The 22,765-nt window shown below is 43.3% G+C and overlaps 1 protein-coding gene across 2 annotated transcripts in view; it reads right to left on the bottom strand.

The window, feature by feature from the left end:
- The window catches only part of lpin2 (lipin 2), a 47,033-nt gene extending 25,245 nt beyond the window's left edge, over positions 1 to 21,788 (bottom strand). The window contains exons 1-7 of one of the 2 annotated variants that reach the window (XM_079501279.1): positions 21,305 to 21,788; positions 11,775 to 11,975; positions 6,369 to 6,464; positions 4,414 to 4,832; positions 3,050 to 3,163; positions 1,510 to 1,636; positions 598 to 1,069 (exon numbers count right to left, since the gene is read on the bottom strand). In XM_079501279.1, the coding sequence (XP_079357405.1) occupies positions 598 to 1,069; positions 1,510 to 1,636; positions 3,050 to 3,163; positions 4,414 to 4,832; positions 6,369 to 6,464; positions 11,775 to 11,966 (1,420 nt within the window). In that variant the 5' untranslated portion in view covers positions 11,967 to 11,975; positions 21,305 to 21,788. Of the gene's footprint in view, positions 1 to 597; positions 1,070 to 1,509; positions 1,637 to 3,049; positions 3,164 to 4,413; positions 4,833 to 6,368; positions 6,465 to 11,774; positions 11,976 to 21,073; positions 21,174 to 21,304 lie in introns of those variants that run through there. The other variant, XM_079501280.1, reaches the window with a different exon arrangement.
- Positions 21,789 to 22,765: the final 977 nt, after the last annotated feature.

Below are 22,765 nucleotides of genomic sequence, written 5' to 3'. Positions count from 1 at the left end.
ATATATATACTCCCATACGATTATGTGAATCAATACAGAGGCTGCTCTATCGATTGCGTGGGCGATGCAGTTTTGACATAAAACACAAGGTGTAGGTGTTCTCTGTGGGCCTGAAAGGGTTTTATGGTATTTATGCAATACTTAAAGGCTTTGACTTTTGCTACAGAATAATATAATAAAGGGCCCCTGGGCTCCTGGGCTCCCGACTGGTAATCCAGTCGCAGTGTGCCGCGGGTTCGACTCCCGAGCCCGACACGGCCTTTACTGCATGTCTTCCCCCATCTCTCTCCCGTTTCCTGTCAGCCTACTGTCTGTCCCTTCAAAAACCAATAAAAAGGCGTAAGCCGCGAAAAAAATATCTTTAAAAAAAATATATATATATAATAAAGAAGAGCTGCTCTTGTATTAAATACATTATTTGGAATAAACGTATATCGATATATATCGTATCGCGGCCTCTGTATTATGATACGTATCTATCATGAGGTTACAGGCAATACCCACCACTAATTCCTATATCTACTGTACTACCCCCCCCCCCCCCCCCCCAAACCCCAACATAACAGTAATTGATTAAAATGCAAAATTGGACAGCACCTTTCTTTTTGGATGGCGAGTCATTCTTGGAGGAGGCGTCACCCATGTCCGTGGTCCCGTGAGCAGAGGGCTGGCCCAGGCTGTCCGTCGGGGTGGAGGTGGTCATGTCCGTCGGGGTGGAGGTGGTCATGTTGGGGGGCAGAAGAATGTCCAGGGGCTCCGAGGGGGGGGTGACGGGACTGAGGGACGGCGTCATGGAGCCGTCGGGCGTCATGGAGCCGTCGGGCGTCTGATACGCGCCCATAGATACGGGCGTGCGTGGCTCGGGCTTGACGATGGCACACACCGGGCTGGCGTCTTCGCCCATGGAGTCCTCCATGTCGACCTCGTTCTCCATGGCCTCGGAGCTGAGGATGACGCGGAAGTGGGTGCTCTCCGACGGGGTGATGGTTATAGGCTTGGGCAGCTCCTGTGCCTGTCTCAGCTCCTGTGCCTGTCTCAGCTCCTGTGCCTGTCTCTCCTTCTTGGGGACCTGGAAAGCGGTGCGTTGGGACCGGCAAAATGATTACATTTAGAGTAGACTATGATATTACGTAGCTGGTGCTCTTATCCTGTGCCATTTACAATAGCAGTGTTCAAAGTGTGGGTTGGGACACAAAGTACATTTATTGTGTTTACTTGTGGAATTGTATTAGAAAAGAATGGCAATACAGTAATGAAAATGAGACTTAATTAAACGTAAATGTTATGATGAATTGAACAAGGTGGACCCTCTTGTAAACAAGTCTAGTACTTTATTGGTCCTCCACTCACAGTTAACAGTTCTTGTATTGAGTTGTGCTTGAAATGTACTGTAATTCTGCAAACTGTTAATAAATACTTCAATAAATAAAAAAAAAGCCTTCTGAGCTTTGACTCTTAAAACCATGCATCCATGGCTCATGAAGATCAGGGGGAGAGGAGGGGACTTACCCTGGTGGGTTCTGGGAACTCTCCCCAGGTCCACTGCATGTGGGACTCCGCTCTGAGCATGCTCTCCAGTGGCCTCACCAGCAACTCCGAGTCACTCTTGGGAGAGAAAGCCTGAGACAAGCCATGACTGGAAGGAAGACAAAGAAACATGCCAGCGATCAGTAACAAAGCCTGTTTGGTTGCGAGATACTGAGATTGGCTCTCCAGATACGATTGTGTCAATTCAACGCCTTGCTCAGTGAACCATGTACCATGCCGTACCAATGTTCACTACTAATTCTGCCACAGTGGACCAAAGCCAAACTTGGTTATGCATTGCAATTACCATGCATTTTGTTAATATCCAATGCAATAATCTGAATCCGGTTATGTCCATGTACTTTGACAGCAAACCTGTATTATATTTCATGTTGCTTTATGGTGGGTTGTTAAGGCAGCAATAAAGAAATTCCTTACATGCAATACATGCAGTACTTGGTTATATAAAAAGGTGTTTCTGATTCAGCCTGGGACCAGCCGCATCAAGCCAGGCTATTTATGATTCTCTGAATCATTGTCATGTTCAATCATTGTTTGTTTGACAATTGACATGGCGGATTGTTTTGGTTTTGTTTTGGGTCAAAGTACAAGAATACGAAAGAAAGGACAAGACATGAATTAATAATGTGCAAACACAGTTGGACCCAAATATCAGAATATTCAGACACTTGTTCGACAGGTTACTAGTATTCAAACATAATTTAAATATTAATCTCAAACACGTCACGTGAGCACATAGAGCTGGAGTGCATTTGCTTTCAACCCCATACCGTGTTAAGGTGCCCCCAGTGGCTTGTGGGTGTTTGTGCTAGTGTCGTGTGGTAGCGGATGTATGATGTAGTTGTTCCCTTGGGCCAAATGGACATAGTACTCTTTATAAATACTTAATAATTACAAAACTGTTTATCTATCACAAGAACAATATCGGTGTAATGTATTACTGAAATGTCTTCATTAGGAGTAATCCTTTGAGATGAACCATCTCACTAAGTAATTCACAGAGTTATTTAGTGTTATTTACATACTTAATTTATGAATATCAAACTACTGTATTTATTATTTTCTTGTCTAGTTGTGTTTCATTTGTTGTCTTAATTTTTTTCTCTCCATTGCTCTGTAAAGCACTTTGAGCTGCATTTCATGTCATGAAAGGTGCTATACAAATAAAGTTTTATTATTATTATTATTAATTGTTTGTATGATTCTTTTATGTACATTCTATGCAGTTATTCCTTTGTGACTAAACTGAAAAAGCAATAAAATTTGAATCATAACAAAAAAAGAATATCAAACTAGTTCACAAGTCGGCAGTTCCTGCTTATACACAGACAAGAGCTGCCAATGCAGCTTTGTATTTTGGACGATGGGATTGGCTCACGAGATACGACGTAACTCATTAAACCATGAATGCTGGCCTCTGTGAGCATAATCTCGCTCACAAAGAGCCTTTTTTATTTTGTTTAACAAATGATGCGTTTGTGTGGTGCACCTCAAAACGTACCTGTCAGTTTTGGACCAATCACAATCGCCATCAGAATAAGGATAACTGTCCAGCTTGTGTCTGGCCGCAGGTAGTTTGGGATCGATGTCCCACATGGGGTTCATTGACAGTGACCTAAAATTGGGCGTACAAGATCCATTAGTGAGCTTGACTTGCAATTCACAAGTGAACAGGAACTAATGGACCCATTTCTCATGCTCTTTTGGAAGAAATGCCTCCTGCCTCCTGACATTTTAAATGAGAAAAAGAGGTTGCACATCTGCAATGGTTTTCAGTGGAGTGCTAGACACAAATCCAGTATACATAAAAAATAATCCAAAAAAGTCACACATCCAACATTTTAATAAATTGCGGACAAAGTACTCACAAAAAAGCCTGCAAAAGCACGGCCTAAAACAGAAGCTAATGGCTACTGAGAAAAACCACCAGTGCGGGCGGGGCCCTGGCAACCGTTCACAACAACCGGAGCGGTTCAAAAAAATGAAAGACAGAGAGGCGATGCTATAGCGATATCAAACACCGTAAGACGAGCCTGCTCGTCATCTGTACAGAGCACCAGGTAGGTATAGGACAGGTATACTCGCAGTGGCCGGCCCCAAACTCTGGAACTGTTTGCCCCTACATATTAAGTCTGCCCGCTACTAGGCTTTTAAGTCTTTGCTTAAAACACATCTCTTCTCCCTGGCTTTCAATGTTGTTTGACCTAATTAACCCATCTAAATACTTGTGTTGCTTCGATGTTGTTTTTACTATGCTATTTGTGTTGATTGTATGCTTGTTTTATGATCGTGTGCAGCACTTTGGTTGACCTTCTGGTCTTTGTAAATGTGCTCTATAAATAAAGTTTGATTTGATTTGATTTGAGTGTTGTTTTCGTTGACTAAAACTAAGACGAAAAATATTCGTCGACTACCTTTTTTCACTGATGGAAACAAAATGAAAACTAAGCTATGATGACTAAAACTAAGAGTAAATATATTGACAATTGTGTCAACAAATAAAAACTAGACTAAAATGTTAGGAAGGGACTAGTGGACAAGAGATCCAGTATAAGTCAGTTTGCTTGCATGCTGAACATAGCCGATCTACAAGCTCACAACGTGTCGCGCTGCGACGCGTTGTGAGCTTGTAGATCAGCTATTTTCAGCAAGTGTAAAATCAGCCATTACAACGGCATAAAGGCCCGCCAAAACTCATTTTAGTCGACTAAATCAACTGCAGATTTAGTCGACTAAAATCTCATGATATTTAGTCGACTAAAACTAGACTAACGCTAAAACATTCCAGGTGACTAAAATGTGACTAAAACTAAATGAAAACTATTCAAGTATACTCATACAGATACAACGTGTTTGTTAACTGACCTTGAGGCGGGCGGCGGCGCCGCGACCTCCTCGTCGGAGCTCAGCTCCAACTCAAAGATCTCCTCGACCGGCCCGGGGGGAGCAGCGGTCGTCACAGCAGCAGCAACGGGTGTTGCATTAGCAGCGATAGCATTAGCAGCAGCTGCAGCAGCAGCGGCGAGGGCCGCCATGGGTGGCGTCAGCTCCTCTCGTCTCGGGTCTCCCTTGTGCTTCTTCCGCCGTCTCTTCTTCTTCTTGGTGGCCACGGTGCTCGGGGCGGGGGGCTCGGGGGGGTCCTCCTCCTCTGGGTCGGCCGGGTCATCCAGGTCCATGGAGGGTCCGTGGGGGTGTGTCAACCCCCGGCGCTCCACCTCGGAGATCCAGAACATGTGACCCTCTGTGGGGATCGGGGACGTGGCCAGGTGGGCGGGGACAATCTGCTGGAGAAAGCAAAGTGGCGCTCGTGACTAGGGCTAGGCAGTTATGTCCATAGATATTTAAAAAAAGTAGTTTGTTGGAGCCATGTGTGTTGACGGGAGGGCGGAAGAATTTACACTGGTACGTCGGAAGAGTGGACGGCACACGCTGCCACTCAAGTGACTACTGGCCAATTATAGCGCATCTTATCCGGGACTTATCAGACCCGAACATGCGCTCTGACGCACTCTCATGCTTCCACGGGGCTTCGCAAGGAATCTCGGGAACTTTTTGCCCTCCCTTGAGCACATACTGTACGCTCCAGAGCCGAAAGGGGCGTCTACCTTTAAATGTCTATGGTTCCCCCCTGGACTACAATTCCCATAATGCTTTGGTGCACTGCTCCTCCTTGTGAATAGGGAGAGGGCTGTCTTACTGAGACAACATGTAGTTCAGGAAGTAAGTGAGCCCAGTGTCTATGACATCAGAGACACTGGGCTCACTGCTAAAATCTAAAACCACATATTACACACATAAAGACCCCCAGGATATTGTTCATTAACATGTATTTTTTTCCCTTTAACCCATTTTGGGCGGGAACCCCTTTGTAATTTAAACATGTTATAATTTAGATATTGAAAAATAGCAGATCTACAAGCTTGTAGGTCTGCTATTTTTGAAGAATTGTGAAAATATTTATTTCAGAAAACTGGAGGATTTAGAAGATTTTTTTTTAATTCTGAGGTCAGGCCTAAATGGGTTAAGAAAACTGCAGAAAAGGCCTGTTGAAAAAATAAACATATATAAAGCATGGTGGTTCATTGGTGAATTAAAGACATTTTGAGAAGACATGAAATACATGCATTTGGTCCATAAATATAAATAGCATAGGACTCTCAATATGGTGATGGTCTCTAAAGCAGAAATGTATGATCGTCATGTTTGAGCTGCGGCGACAGTTTGAGACATTTGCCTCGAGAGTCACAAGACAACTGCGTAACAATGGATTAATTATCTGCTGCAGACCAAAAAAACTGCCAGCGGGGAAAAAGGGTTCTATGTTTCCACATAAAGACGACTTCAGGCTATGAGATGAGCAAAGCCATCCCGTGATACTCTGTCAGACTGAGATTTGTGTGCAACACAAATAAATGCCAAAGCTGGTATGTTTGTGTGAGGAAGGACAAGAAAAGCTATATGCGTTCCAAAAATAACAGCCCTAGCCCCAGCCTGAAGTAGGGTGCTGCGTTATAACAAAGCCAGTGTTACACAATGTTTGAAGAATGTTTGAAAAACGTGTTTAAAGAGGTGTTGAGAGTCTAGAGCACTCGGTTACACATCTTTCAAAAATAAATCTGCTTGAATATTACCCAAGTGAAAGTCTCGTATTTTACCCACACTTCTAATCCAGTGTGTACATTTCTAATTAGCCAACATCACTTATAATAAGGAGACGGTATCAATTTGTTTTAAACTCGCACTCTAAATTGTTTTAGAATAGTATCCGACTATCCCACACAAATAAGAGTAGGTCTTCCTCCGGCCAACCAGATGCTTACATTCTGCTCGTCAATCTCCTGGACAAAAAAGGCCTCTCCATTGTCCCCAAGCTTCATGTGCAGATCCACAGGCTCTCCATTAACCTCAATGTCAATCTGAAAAGAATCACGTGGAAGAGAGGCATTAGTACATTTGGGACAAACGTTTATTTTGATCCCCAATTTGATATCCATCTACTACTACTACAGTATCAATCATTTAGCAAGTATCTGACATTTAGATTGAGACCTCATGGAACACCCTCAACGATCCCTGAGGGACCCTAACCACACACTGAAAACATGTGTACTACTTGTATAAAACATCAAATTAGAATCTGCAGTTATGATTTTTTTGGGGATTTTATAAAACGTTATATTTGTGAACTAACTATGCAGTATATCTACATATTTCATATGTCTTCCACATTGTTTTAAGGCTGTGTAGATTATAGATTGTAGCCAACTACATCCTGTCTCCTCTCTTGATAACTTAGAAGAGACTCTCGCCCAGTGAGTGGGCTTGTGTTTCCCACAGCCTGCCAACAGAACATGGCTTATAATATGTCTGCCATACAATTCCCCAGTGGACACACAAGGCCCTTCAGAAACCTGACACCACCAAAGCAAAAATCCAGGTCACGTCTGCCACGGCTAATAAGAGTAGAGGAAAGGGGGTTAAGGAGGGATAATTTTGACTCAAAAGTGCCTTATCCAGTCTGTCAACCTGCAGACAACAACTGGTGGTTTTCACAGAAATCTGTTTGCTACCGTGCTCTGCTAGGCCAACTCTTTCGAGTCTTTTTCCTTTGCTGATGTCTTTTATTGCCCGTGTCGGTTTTGAGCAGCCACAAGCCTTGGCAGTGGCCCCCCTCCCCCTACCCGTGGTGTTGCCAGGGGGATTTTAGTGTGGTGAATGATGGCTGGGAATTTCAATGTCCAACTGATAATGGACCAGAATAATAAAGAGGTCTTTGCCCATTTAAGCTCAATGACCGGTTAGATCCACTTGACTGACTGTGCCATAGTTTTTTGCCAACAACAACACCCTGCTGGTATTATCCACATCCGGCTTTCATGGACCCATTTCTACTCCACAGTGATGGTCAGTTCCACTTACAGCACATTCCTGCCACTGACTGTACCACTTACTTTTTTCAATAAGGCAAAGTGCTTTTTTCAATAGAATTGCATCTTTAAATCCTGACTGTGGAGTGTGGAAGTGGATAAAAAAAAATACCAGGTCAGACATTCACAGAGCACACACACACCAACAATAAAATCCCAGGTGCTCACCAGAGGAAAACATTTAACGTAGACAAAAAGAGACCGCACACTGGCTGAAAATCTATTTCGATTACCACCACGGTGACATTTCGAGCACTTGAAACATCATGATCAGATCCAGTGGGCCTTCCCCATTTTGTTGTACAACTCGCTCTAAATCATACATCATCTCATTCTGGCCAATCACAATTTGCCTCCTGACTTTTGTCTTTAATGTTTGTGATTACATGTTTTTGTCTTAAATGTTTGCGTTTACACAAACCCTCAAAGCTGGACATAGGAGGGGCTAAATTCTACCAGCCATATATGGCAAACAGTGTCTGGTATTTTGCTGGTGACTGTATGATGTTAATTTCTGTGAATTAATTATTTAATTTATTTTTCCTATTTTTCGAATGCTATCTCCGTATTTAATGTCTGTCATGAGCAGTTATCAACACCATTCAATGCAGTCAGTATTGCCAGCCATTGTCCGACGTGGCATTGATCGCGTTGTCAGACTATCACTAATAGTAACGGCTAAATGTAACCCAAACCTCAAGTCTTCAGTCTTAACTGGCCATGTAATTCCCTTAAAGGAGCATTCAGTGATTCAGGTGATTTGGGAAAAAAACCCGGTCCGCCCAATAACAAGATGTGCACACATTGTGACATGCACGCACTACAGTGGGGGGACACGAGACAGGCCAACAGCACACACACACCAAGGCCCGCCCCCGCTCAATCATGATTGGCCGGAAGGCCCCTCCTCTCTATCCTGATTGGATGAAGGCTGGGCCACCTAGCCAAAAACGAAACCTAAGGTTTTTTGACCCCCAGGGGTTAACTGGGGACAGGGAGGAACTCCTTATATGGTCAGCACACTCTACAGTAGGGAGGATTATCACAACAAAACAAAAAAAAGTGATATTTGAATTAAGTTAAATCACTGAATATACCTTTAACCTCATATTAGTTTTAGCCGGCCATGTAAGTCAGTTTCACAATGTTTTCACTTCGGCAGCAGTAATTTCACTTCCGCATTTCCTACTCGGTAGGCAGTAGACAGTATGTGGAAATGTCCATACTGGCTGCATTGAATGGTCTTGATAAGAACATTCTGGTGATTATAGGTTGATAACATTAGAAGCCGACGTTCCGAGGACAATCTCAGTGACACATACTGTACTGTACTGTTGCAAAACAGTGCATTCTGAGCCCACACCACCCCTTTCTCATTCTGAGCCCACACCACCCCTTTCTCATTCTGAGCCCACACCACCCCTTTCTCACTCCGAGCCCACACCACCCCTTTCTCACTCCGAGCCCACACCACCCCTTTCTCACTCCGAGCCCACACCACCCCTTTCTCACTCCGAGCCCACACCACCCCTTTCTCACTCCGAGCCCACACCACCCCTTTCTCACTCCGAGCCCACACCACCCCTTTCTCACTCCGAGCCCACACCACCCCTTTCTCATTCCGAGCCCACACCACCCCTCTCTCATTCTGAGCCCACACCACCCCTCTCTCATTCTGAGCCCACACCACCCCTTTCTCATTCTGAGCCCACACCACCCCTTTCTCACTCCGAGCCCACACCACCCCTTTCTCACTCCGAGCCCACACCACCCCTTTCTCACTCCGAGCCCACACCACCCCTTTCTCACTCCGAGCCCACACCACCCCTTTCTCACTCCGAGCCCACACCACCCCTTTCTCATTCCGAGCCCACACCACCCCTTTCTCATTCTGAGCCCACACCACCCCTTTCTCATTCTGAGCCCACACCACCCCTTTCTCATTCTGAGCCCACACCACCCCTTTCTCATTCTGAGCCCACACCACCCCTTTCTCATTCCGAGCCCACACCACCCCTTTCTCATTCTGAGCCCACACCACCCCTTTCTCATTCTGAGCCCACACCACCCCTTTCTCATTCTGAGCCCACACCACCCCTTTCTCATTCTGAGCCCACACCACCCCTTTCTCATTCCCCTATGCATCTCTCCACATACACAAGACTAACCTGTTGCCATAACAACCAGGCATTCATTCCTCATTTTAATCGTTCGGATGAAGACATGGTAACTCTCCCCCACAAGTGTACTATAGTGCATGGGGTTCTCAACGTTTTTGGCTGGGGACCCCCGGAAATGCTTTGGCCATATCTCGCGACCCCCGCCCTGCCCCCCTCCCCACCACCAATACAAACTGACTGTAAAAAATAACCTTAATAACAGAGAAAATATATCAAATGAATACTGAAACCAGATATAATCATTAAGGAAAGTTTATGCATGCACTGTGTACATGTAAACTCCGGTACGCAATAAAATACTGAGAGTTCGTTTCTCTGAGAGTGTAAATATTTACAGATGCATTTTTTACACTTTAACTTAAATCATTTAACTCTCCGAGATTGTAAAATCCTGCCAAATCTTCTTCAGTGTTAATTATTAAACAATCACGATTTGGCAGTCAATAAAACACATGAGAGTTCTTGAAGAGAAAAACAGCACAGGACAGTCCATGGGACATCTGCTATTGCTGTACTGAGAATAAGCCGTAGATTCTCAAAAAGCTGAACCTGTGGTGCCACAATAAAAATGGCAAGGGGCCTGTTGATAAAACATTAACAAGTGCAATGTGCATTCGTTTGGCGTTGCCATTTTCTCTGTCTGTCTGTCTGTCTGCCTGCTATCTCTCAAAACGAGAGATAGCACAACTCTCTTTCAATTGCTTCACAAAGTCAACATTCAACACAAATGGCTTTCCATGAAATAAACTTGGGGAAATAAATATTTAAGACTATATGGCTAAATACAATAAAATAAAACACATACCTCTACCTGAAAATAGATTACCCAGCTTTCTGTGTGTTTAGCAACCAAGAGGTTAACATTGATGACATTTGAGTTCGAGTATCACGGCAATTACTGTAGGAGGGAAAATTGTGATTCATGATGAAATCATATTTAAAAAAAAGCATATATGGCTCATCGGTTAAGCTATGATTGTAATGTATTACCTATTCTTGGAATGATGTACAAAGTTTTACATTTTGTTGCCATAACATCAGATATGCCTTCTGCCTTTCACCACATAAAGAAAGTGACTAATCTGTGAAAAGGCAAGATTATGATCTCCAACAGCCCTGCCTATATAACAGGTACTATACAGTTGGAGGCCATCGATATTGTCCTTTTCTTTTTGCTGAGTTTTGCGTGATCTGCGCAAAAGGACAGTTAACCCATTTTGGGCGGGAACCCCTTTTGGTGTTTTAAACATTATGTTATAATTTAGCTATTGAAAAATAGCAGATCTACAAGCTCATAGCGCGCCACCGAGTGGCGCGCTACGAGCTTGCAGGTCTGCTATTTTTGATAAATCGTGAAAATATTTATTTCAGAAAACTGGAGGATTTAGAAGATTTTTTTTTAATTTTGAGGTCAGGCCTAAATGGGTCAAATGATAAGGGACAATATCGGTGGCACCCAACTGTATATATACAGGCACTCCGCATCATTCAAAGCAGCAGCAGAGGCAGAGAGAGGTCTGCCACGGCAGAGGAAATAGAAGACGCTAAAAATAGCCACACTACTCCTACACCATGATTAATGGAGTCTTATCTGCAGGCGGGGGAACGAAATAGTAGCCAGCTCGTTTAAACAAAGAGTGGAGGAAAAAAACATAAATTTTTCTGTGAACTGAGAGGACATTCCCTGTAAGAGCAAACACAAGGGTAATTATTTATCCATACTTACTGGAATCATACATGACAAGATTTAAATCCTAACTTTTGTTGAGGGCTGAGGCACATTTTCTCCTTATATGGAGCATTCCACCACAGCTATTCAAGACTTATTTTGCCTGAGGTGCATTCCACGGTCCACCACAGCCATTCAAGTATTTTTTTGTTGCCAGGTGCGAACTTTTGCGAAGCAGCCTGGCCTACATTTGCACACACCACTACTGACGACCAGTCATTGCTTGTCTCCCATTGGCTTAGAGGCCAGCCAATCATGAAAATCTCGCCACTAGTCCACGTGACTACACTAGAAAGTCCGCTCATTGATCAGCTCTGCAAGCGGATACAAATGAGTGAAAAGACGGACAATAACAGAGCCGCCGGAAAGAATAAAATAGTCGCAACTCACCACTTTCTCTTTGGAGCGCAGCACGCCCAGCTTGCCGAAGCGCACGTGGAAGGGCGAGCACTGGTACGTGCCGTCTCTCTGCTGGACCACCACCACGTCGATGCAGCCCGACAGCGTGGCCTGGTTGATGCCTTTGTACAGTTCTTTGACAGTCACCAGCACCTGGCCCGCCAGCTGGCCCACGTAGTTCATGGTCTCTGCCTGCAAGAGAGGGGAGAGGAGGAGAGAGGGTGAGGAACTGCCTGAAGAGACCAGATTCTACATGTAATTCATGGTCTCTGCCTGGAAGAGATGTTGAGGAACTGCTAGTGCCGCCTTCTGACCTCCTTAAGACCCGACTCTGAGACCAGATTCTACAAATGTCTTCTTAAATCTTTAAATTCTGAAGACAAAAAAAAATTCTATATCAGTTGTGCTCAAACGTTTTCATGTCATGAACGCCTAGAATTATGTATGTATTTGGCCACGACCTCCATCTTAAAATATGTTGTTCCAGCGACCCCCAGATGATCATATTTGAGTTAAAAACATTCGCTGTGAAAGAATACATATTAAAAGTTTTGCACACATTAATGATTTTTCTAAAATAGCAGATCTACAAGCTCATAGCGTGGCACCGAGTGCCACGCTATGAGCTTCTATATCTGCTATTTTTCAACAGCTAAAGTTTAAAATAATGGTTCAAGACAAGTGGTTAAAGGCTAAGGTGACAAGAGGGTTAAGTCTGAGGACCAGATAACTTTAGCGTATATCAGTGAAGCAATCCTACACAAGTTCTCCTTTTGGTCTTCTTTTAGTTCCCCAACTTCGATGGTCAACAAACAGGACTCACTCTCTTGCGCACGATTCTCGTAACTGTGATCTCTCTCTCTCTCTCTCTTCTAAAGTATCTGCTATTCCTCCTGTGTAAAAAGTGGGACTGCCTGGCGCCCGGTGTTGGCTTTCGTTTCTCCTCTTGCTCTCTGGCACCCATGTACCCGCTCGCTTGACGTTTGTTATCTCCCAGCCTGCATTGCAGACTGCCAGCGTGGCACGGTCACCGAGGCCCTGTGTGCTTCCAGAACAATATCACTGACACCAAACCCCGTTGAGAATGAGGATACACCCCCCCCCCATACACACACACACACTGAGGACCCTCTGTCCTGCTGCATTTTAAAACGGATTACTTCCTGTTTACATTCTGATCGCCCGACGCCTGTTAAGGACGATTCTCAGAAAAGCATGACTGTGTACAGTACAGTCAGTGTAGCTGCCGTTGCATTGGCAAGGCTTCCAACTCAAACAAGGCCTGGGCTTTCCTGAATATATTTTGAGGCTGAACACGCCCAGCATGTGGGGGTGGCATATACATTATATATATATATATATATATATATATATATATATATATATATATATATATATATATATATATATATATATACACACATACATACACACACACACACACACACACACACACACAACGTAACTGCCTCATTAAAAAGAGCCGTCTATCAAAATTACAATTCTAAAGCCTACAACTACAGTTGTAGCCTACAGCCTACAGCTATTGATCTAACTGAACTGCTTCTATGGGGTCAGGCTAGTAGGGAAACATGGGAGTGCATACCTCAAATGTTAATTTTGTAAAAAAAAAAAAAAGGAAAAAAAAGGCCATGGTCAACGTAGGTCATGGACTGGTTTAGCAGGCGTAGTAGTAAACAGTCGAGTTCCCCACTTACATCACTAGGTTTATGCAACGTGAATGGATCCATATCTCTAACTGACCTTTTGTTCTTCTGAGTCTAGCCGAGGGAAGCGAGAGGGTTGGAAATAAAGGGCAACATTGTGCAAGTTTGACACATAGACAACAACAACAGGGGGGATTGTTTTCCACGAGTAAACTAATGACAACTAAGACAGCCCCTTCACATGTCACAACATTCCTTTAACCGTAAGTTGAGCCGGGCCCTATTCAAAAGTTAAAGAAAACAGCTTATCTACAAGCTCACAAATACCTAAGAGCTAAGAGCTCGCAGATGTTTTATTTATTAATTATTCATGTTACATTTTTGCCTAATAAGTTATAACACACCGTCTAAAATAGAGACGCCAGGAAGTGGTTGAAATATTTAGGCTATAACAAATTATTGTTGCTCTCAGTCTCAATCACTCACAGAGATCAAGAGAGAACGACAGACATATTATGGTAAACTTGAGCGAGCCGTCACAGTAACTGCAACAAAAAAAAAACATTGATTGTGGTTTAGTCGCTTTGATGTGGATTCATCCGTCAACAAGAGGAAGCCCTCAGCTCTTTCTAAGAACTCTAGCCCACAGATTCCCCACACACACACACACACGGGGGGAGGACGCAAATGAGAATGAAGTTGAACACAGACTACTGAGACTAGGCATTAGCAAAAGGCCTGCACTAACCCGAGGGAAACTTACACTGTGCTGTAGGAACTACTACAACACTGTTTGTACAATCTTAGATCCAACATCAACCTACGGTATACTGTAAGTGTAAAGTGTCAAGAGACAGGACAAAAGAATCAGTGAAGCGGAAATCCATGGTGGCACAGAATCAGACTTGTCTAAATAAAGTTCATCACACTGAAGTTGGCTTCCTTACCCTCCGTGTGGAGCGAGTGGGGAGCGACATTATCTCTTCCTCCGCAAAACCAAAATGACAGTTCTCAATGGAAGAAACGGTTTCCTTATATCTGAAGGTTTCTGCCCAGAAACGGTATAATAAAGACTCATGTACCTGTTGCATAATACTGTATCTCTGGAGGACATTGTTATCTATGGCCATTAACAGTAATATGCTGCAATGTACAGTAAGAAGCCATAAGGTTGCAACGTTATGATTACATAACCATTGAGGATGTTTGCATTGTGTATGAATCATCATCTCCTGCCACGTGACTTCCCATTTTAGTCTTTATTAACCAATTGTTTCAGGATAGCAGGTTCGATTCATCCCAGCCAATTAATCACCCTTACCTGCTGCTACGTTTAACATAAACTTGTTTAGGCAGCAAAAGGTTGATCGAACCCTACAAACCCTCCCGCGCACTCCGATCAACCAACACGGGGAAGCTGGAAGTACCATCACTAAAAACGCCGGGACAACGCTCCACACGTCCCAAACTCTTCTCCCTTCTGGCTCCAAAACTATGGAATGCACTTCCCATTACAATCAGAACTGCAGCCTCACTCCCAATCTTCCGCCGTAGTCTGAAAACCCACCTCTTCAGACTCCATCATGGCCCGTAGCACTTACCCTAGCCCCTTAGATAGAACTTTATGTAGACTTAGATAGCACATAGCACTTTATAGTTGTAGTTTCATTATATAGATATTCCACTGTTACGCTCTTAGCTTACACATGTTTCATGATAACTACTTTTTATGTATGTGATGTATTGCCAATTTGCCATGCTTTTTGTTTTTGCTTATTGTAAATCGCTCTGGATTAAGAGCGTCTGCTAAATGCCTAAATTGTAAATTGTAAATTGAAAGGTTCTGGTTAAAATCCATTAAATTACCCAGAACCATTAGTAGGCAAAATGGAGTGGCAAAATTACAGAAAATACAACTGACCACCTACATCTCTATAACAATGTCAGAAGTCCTTTCTACATAGAAACGCAGACCCCTTTGTGTCACTGTTTGTGACACAAAGGTCACAAACAAACTATCCATGTGCTAAAGGGATGAGCATCAAAACAGCCTAGGGGGGGCAAACATAATATCCACACACATCTCATCCTCCTAGTAGCATTCACCACCCCTGGGCTTGGTTCTCCATAATAAGCCCAGCCACCTGTCTAAACTAAGCACCATGTGGTAGACCCCCCCCCCCCCCACATGGCATCAAGCGCAAGCCGAGACCCACGAGACACCTGTCAATCCTTCCAGACTCACCAGGGACCATGAGGACCTGAGGGACAAGGACTCTTGGGAGTCCTCCTCTGTTGTATCGTACTCCCGGAGGCCCTCCATGTCCCCCCAAGACCGTGGCCTCTTCATCACTGCTGGACGCAGGAGCAACTCCTGACCACTGTGACCAACCGGCACTGATTATCTCGTCCACACTTCTTCAGGAGGACAGAGTCACTCCACAGGGAACAAAGTCTTCTTCTTGTCAGTCCACACTTCTTCAGGAGGACAGAGTCACTCCACAGGGAACAAAGTCTTCTCCTTGTCAAAGACCATCCTCCTGTCAGATTCTTGGCTTCCATGTCATATAATGACTTCCCAAATCAAATCAGTAAAATAAGCCCGTCCCCAGACGTAAAGTAAACAAAAACACGCAGTGAGAACTGCCACACATGACTCCCACGGAAAACACCGTCATAAATATTATAACATGTTTTTTTTTCTCTGTTGGGGGCCCAATTCCTCTGGAGGGGACGTGGGCTCGGGGTTGGTGAAAATGTTTTCAAGGGGGAGTGGTCGGGTTGGTGTTTAGAACCAATGGGCTAAAAGGACACATGGTCTTCGTCCAATCCCGGCGGGCCTTGTAACGTGGCGGCCCTGCCCGGGACGGTGCATGACTGATAAGAGAGACATCCAGTTCCTGTGAAGGCCTACGAAACTCAACGTTCTCCCACTGATAAGGGAGCAACAAGCTCAATGAACATGCATGGGGGTGTTGTGTTAAGGACCAAGGAGGAGTAGAAAAACATGAATGAAAACGCTCTTCTTGAATCACGTGCAGTTCTGTGGTCGCCATGGGCCCCTCGTTTCTGTGTAGATGATTAATCCAATAGTAGTAGAAGGTGTGCTCATTGGCTGCCAGCTACAGCGAATGAGATACTACATGCATGAACACTGCACTTCAAAAACAATCAGGGTCCATCACCAGTCAGTGGTGGAAAAAGTACTCGCATTTGTTACATTTTGTACTTGAGTAAAAGTACAAAGATATTGGTATTAAACGAATTAAAGTACCAAAAGTAGAAAGTACTCATTATGCAGAATGTCCCATTTTACAAGTTTTCAAATGTATTTTTTTGTAAATTGCAGATCTACAAGCTCACAATGCGTCCGTCCTTAGCCGTAGATAGCCGACATGTACTGTATATAAGGCTAAAGTGGTTAATACATGTTTTATAATTTAATAATCAAAATTACAATAAAAAAGTACAATATTTATCTCCGAGATGTAGTGTATAAGTAAAAGTACTGAAAATACTCCTGTAAAGTAAAATAATACATCAAAATTGTACTTAACCCTAGAACACTAAGGCTGAGCTCACACCTTTACTGCGCTTGTTGGATGAATGTTATGTAGTGTCATGGCCGCCCCAATGCATTTCCAATTTCCAATGGAGGACACATGGTTTGACATAACATTATATATTTTTGTAATGTTCATCATGTTGTTGATGTCTGAGGTGGGTGGGACTTTCAGTACCTTCAGGCAGGTGTTCGGGTGAATTTCACCCGTGTTTAGTGATGTTTTTGTGAGATAGAGAAAAATCCTATACACCCACAATGGACTTTTTTTTCTCCACTGGACCTTCTCACATGTCCCAGGAATGGGTGGACCAAAGTTCTCAGCTTCATTACTTTTTTTTTTAGGAATATCTTTTAAATAATATGCACGTTTTTCACAGATTTTGCCCCACTATGATAGGGCCCTGCCACCATGATATATTTTTTTGTTTTGTGTGTGAAAAGTCATGATGAAATATTAAAAGAGTAGCTCAAGTTGCCATGTATTGGTGTACTTTCAATATATTTTGATGAGAAATATGTTTTATGGAATACTTTACATTGGGTAAAATATACCTGTGTTTAGTAACGGTGTAACAAAAAAATATGAGCTTGTAGGTCTGCTATTTTTGAAAAATCGAAGAACGACTGACATAGAAACATAGCTTTTTCAGAAAACTGTCAGGATGTAGAAGACATTTTTAGAATCTGATCTCAGGTCAAAATGGGTTAAGGACATGTCACACCAATGCAACTCTTTGCAAATGCCATTGGGACATGCAACAACACGCAACCGTTTGGTTGCAAGGAGTTGCATGGTGAATCATGAGTGTGGTTTCTGGTTTGGGGGCCTAAGTTCCTTTACACCAGTCTGTCCATCATCCTGCTCAGTCTAACACAGAATGTCCACAATCAGTGAGCATCCAAACCCACACTACAACCGGACATGTGTTCACTGTGGTAAACAGTTTAAAGTCTATTGTATTATGGCATGCCAAGGCTGTAATCTTCCTGGGCATCGGTCTACAATGAAATAACATAATACAGGATGTCTTGTCTTGTGTTTTCCCACCATGGAAATACAAGACAGACATCTTTCAGTGTCATATCCATACAGAATCCTGACGGATGAGTGACACTGTAGTTGGAGCAGTGCGATGAATCCAGGCACTGTTTCCCCATGTCTGTGACTCTGTGACCAGGCCACCCACCACGGTAGCTGCCTGCCTGCCTGCCCTGTATCTCTCTCTCTCTCGCTCTCCTTGGCTCAGATCCTAAAAGTGAATTCCAGGGATAAACACAACACACGTGGCTCTTCCAAGAACGCCTTATCTGGCCTAGTGTCCACTAAGCAGTTTGTAAACAACTCATTAGAACAACAGAATGTACAAGTCACAAGTCAGATTAGAGCTGATCGCATTATCCTTTTTATGCCGGACATGCAGGTAGGTACTGTACTACAAGAGGGCAGGTACAACAACTGCATTGTGTATTCTAACTGCCAATCAATATATTGGAGCAGCACGACGACAAACCAGCCGTGGCCAGAATCAACATGACGTCAACTCTGATGTCATTAACTCGTAAATCTGGTGCTCTGTACTTCCTGGTTTCAACAATCCACTAGTATGCCGTATTTTTGTTTTGTTCTGATGAAATAGTGCCCGTGTGTTTTTTGTGTAAAGCACATTGAATTGCCTTGTTGATCAAATGTGCTGCTGCTACACTAATAAACTTGCCTTGCCTGTGACTGAACCATAGTACACAGATATGACATTACACGCCATCAAGAAGTAGGTCACAATGAATAGACTTGACCATTGCTTTTAAATTGGAATAAATGTCGGGGAAATAAAACATACATCATACAGTTTCAAATTCAGTAATAGCCTTGTTACAGTTACACACTCTTAGTTAGGAGTTAGTTTAATCAAAATGTGTCTACAAATACTGGTCATGGTATCGTATGAACAGCCTCTAGTCGTGTCTCTGCAGAAAAATTCCCTGACAGCCTGAAACAATTTAGTTTCCTTGCCACTCTGGATTTGGAACAACACTCGGGGTGCGTTTAGGCCTGGTACTAATTCCAGCACCTTAACGAACTGTGGAGGGCAGAAATACTAGCGTGACATCAAACACTGTTGGTGTATTCATCCGACAACATGTACCACATATCAACTAACCTAATGTGGGGACTTCCCCAGGGTAGTCCCCACAGTATTTGGACATAGGGTGTCCCCAGATGACAGTGAAGTGACAATGTAAGGACTTTCAATACCTTTTTAATACCTGAACAAAAACTAAGAAAGAAAGAACAAAAGTCTTCAAATCAACAAACTATACTATAAACACTGGTCAAACAGAAAGAAGCAAATATTGTGAAAATAGCAGATCTACAAGCTCACAGTGAAGGCCTTGCAAGGCTTGTATATCTGCTATTCAAAAACATTTATCTGTGTAACCGAGTCAAACTAAAATGTATGAACTCCTACATTCCAAGTCCTTATCGTTATCAGGGTTCATTATTTTGGGGAGGTCACTCGTGGCCTGAAAAGGTTGAGAACCACTTGGCCTAAAAGGACTGTGGTGGAGGACAGAAAGAGTGTGAAACTTAGAGTATATATGAAGTGTGAAATCAATCACTGGATACAGAAATAGCCAATTCGCCCACTCTTCCTTGGTGCCTAGCTATCCTGTATCAGCTGTTACCCAATCACTTTATTCATGATCCAAGCAAACATACAACAACAAACCAAACAAACCTTCTGGCTGGCTATTAGTGGCTACTAACCTGCCTCCGTTTTCAAACAGTACAGGCTAATGCAAGCCAAGCATCAATATGAGAGATCAAACTATAGTGTTACAAAACAGACACCTTCGTCATCTTCCTTTTGATTTGGGTCAAAGTCAAACGCACGCAATCATTTGTGTTGACAGCAAGTGCATCGAACTGTATGGCACACACAGTGACCTGGGTACGAGTGAACTGCACGTAATGATTATGTGGATTGTGAAGGCGTGTGTGAGTGAGTGCGACAGACAAACGTGTTTTCTTTTTTTAAACAGCCCAAATGGGAATCACATTTTAGTGAAATAAAAAAAGTAAATGACCTATTAAAACTATGCCATGCCCTATATAACTTCCCAGCTCCAGAAGCCTTATTTCTAGCATTAGGCCGGAAATTAATGTAGCCTAGACATGGCAGTTTTTCATGAATATAGATCAACTGAAAGGTTATTAAATTGGCCTAAATTAAGGTCAGTTAAGCTATGGTTCTTAACTATCTCTGGTCCATAGCCTCAGAGCTAGTGGTCCCGGAGGGGGTTCCAGGTGGTCCCCCAGCTAAATGGAGAGTTTGTAACCAAATGGACCCAGTTTAAATCTTTAACTCTTGAGTGTAAAATGAAACCAAACCCATTTGGTTTCATTTTACTCTCAAGAGTTCAATTACTGTTGAACATCTGCATTACTTAATTTACAATAAGTCTACACACAATTAGAGAATGTAGAAGAATTGTTATTTTTGATCACAGTTTGCCTGTTATCTTAAAATGAATACCAATTCGCCATCAATACAACATGGAATTGAATGTGAATATTCTACGTTTTCGGTCTGAGAGGCTAAATCTCATCAAATGGTGGTCCGTACGTGGCTCAAATGATGAATAAATATTGGACCCTGGGTAACATGAAAAGGGTTGAAAACCACCGTTATGATTATGTTCATGATTGAATGAATGAATGGATGGGCTCAGGGCCAGAGACCCCGGCGGGGTCAGGTTACAGTTAACGTGAAACCAAAACGCTCCATTTTCCGGCGTTATACCTTAAACCAGTTACTATAGTTTCACCCCCAGTAGATTATGAACACACCAACTGATTGGCACGCTGTAGAACTGTAAAGGAATGTTTTGCCCGCTGCTATAATAATAATGTCATGGTTACGGTTAACGTTAAACCGAACGCTGTCGTTATACCTTGATACACACCACAGTTACTTAGTTTTGCCCCTGAGTGTATGAATATAATAGAAAAATGTCAGCGTTTAGCACGGTGTAGAACTGTAATATTGATGACTTACCCGGTGCTATAATGTCATGAGTCAGAAAATTAAACAAAAATATCGTTCAGCCAAAATGCTAGCCCCGGCTGCCCTGGCTATACAGCTAGCTACGCTATAGCTACGTTGGCTAACGGGAGTCAGTGTATAGTGGAAACTATGTCAGCTGCAGCGACCCGGCTCGACCGACTGACTGATAAAAACATCTGTTTTATTAACATGAATGTTAATTATTCCCCCCTTTATAATTACCTCTCTCGGTCGGTTACTTCTTCAGCAGCGGGACGTTGAGACGAAGGAGAGGGGAGATGTTCTGTGCATAATGAATGATCTTCTATTGTAGTATCTTCGGCTGTGGAAGTGAGTGAGTGGAACTCCCGTCCAAAAATGTTCTGACGTGTCCGAGACGGAGCTAGTGCCAGTGTCTCTCTCTCTGCCTGCTGCCTGCCTGGACCTGACCACCACCACCAGCGTTTAGACTAGACTGCTTGGTTCTTGTGTGACTATAGTGTCTGTCGCTGGCTGGCTGGCTGGGAGGAACAACGGTTGGACAACAGAACAGGACAGCCGTTACTGGAGCCTCACAGTGGCAGCTCTGCTCACTCACACTGTCTGTGTATCATCAGCTGTTTGTTTGTGTTTCACTTCACAGCTACATGTATTGTAGAGTCAGGTGGTGGTGGTTCTCTAAACTCACATCACATGGTTCTCAACCAGTGGTCCGGGGACCACATTGAGTGCCGGGGGTTTAAAGCCTGCATGGTCTAGTGACGCGGGTTTATAGGTTCCAGCCTCCAGGACAGGTGATCCAGGTGATAGATGTAGAACCGATCATATCTATGCTTTAGCTCCGAGCTAAAGCGTATGAGGTTCCAAACTGAGCTATAGGGTCCGATCGGTTTCATTTTACACTAAAAGACTAAAATTATTGTGAAACATCTGCATTACTTAATTTGCAAGAAGTCTTCACAATTAGTGAATGTAGAATAATTGTTATTTTTATCAATGTTGGCCTATTGTCTCTCCTATGGTGGCAACATCAACACAGCAAAGAATTGTGGACAGAATCTTATCCAATGACTAAAACAATATTCTAAATTTTGCGTCTGAGAGTTTAAATCTCATCAATGTTGAATAAGTAATGGGCCTTGATATGAAAAGGGTTGAAAACCACTGCTCTAACTTCCATTTGTAGGCTACACTGAGTTTACAGACCTCAGACCTGTAAGGGTCCCCCTTATAGAACCCCCTTATAAAAGGAACGCTGAGTCTCTCAATGTTGGAATTATGTAGATGTCATCATTTCAATGTGTCAAAACCCCCCATGCCTCTTCCAGAGGTGACAGTCATTTAGCCGTGAACCACTTCATTATTTCAACATGTAGATGTCATCACTTCAATACACGTAGAACTCATCATTTCAATGTCCTGCCATTTCAAAACATATAATGTTTGTACCCTACAAACCCTCCCGCGCACTCAGATCAGCCAACGCAGGGAAGCTGGAGGTACCTTCACTAAAAACGCCGGGACAACGCTCCACACGTCCCAAACTCTTCTCCCTTCTGGCTCCAAAACTATGGAATGCACTTCCCATCACAGTCAGAACTGCAGCCTCACTCCCAATCTTCCGCTGTAGTCTGAAAACCCACCTCTTCAGACTCCACCATGGCCCGTAACACTTGCCCTAGCCTATCCCCTTAGATAGCACAT

This window comes from Electrona antarctica, assembly GCF_951216825.1.
Source record: "Electrona antarctica genome assembly, chromosome: 1".
Classification (NCBI taxonomy): Eukaryota; Metazoa; Chordata; class Actinopteri; order Myctophiformes; family Myctophidae; genus Electrona; species Electrona antarctica.
This window is presented reverse-complemented; position numbering and strand designations above follow the sequence as displayed.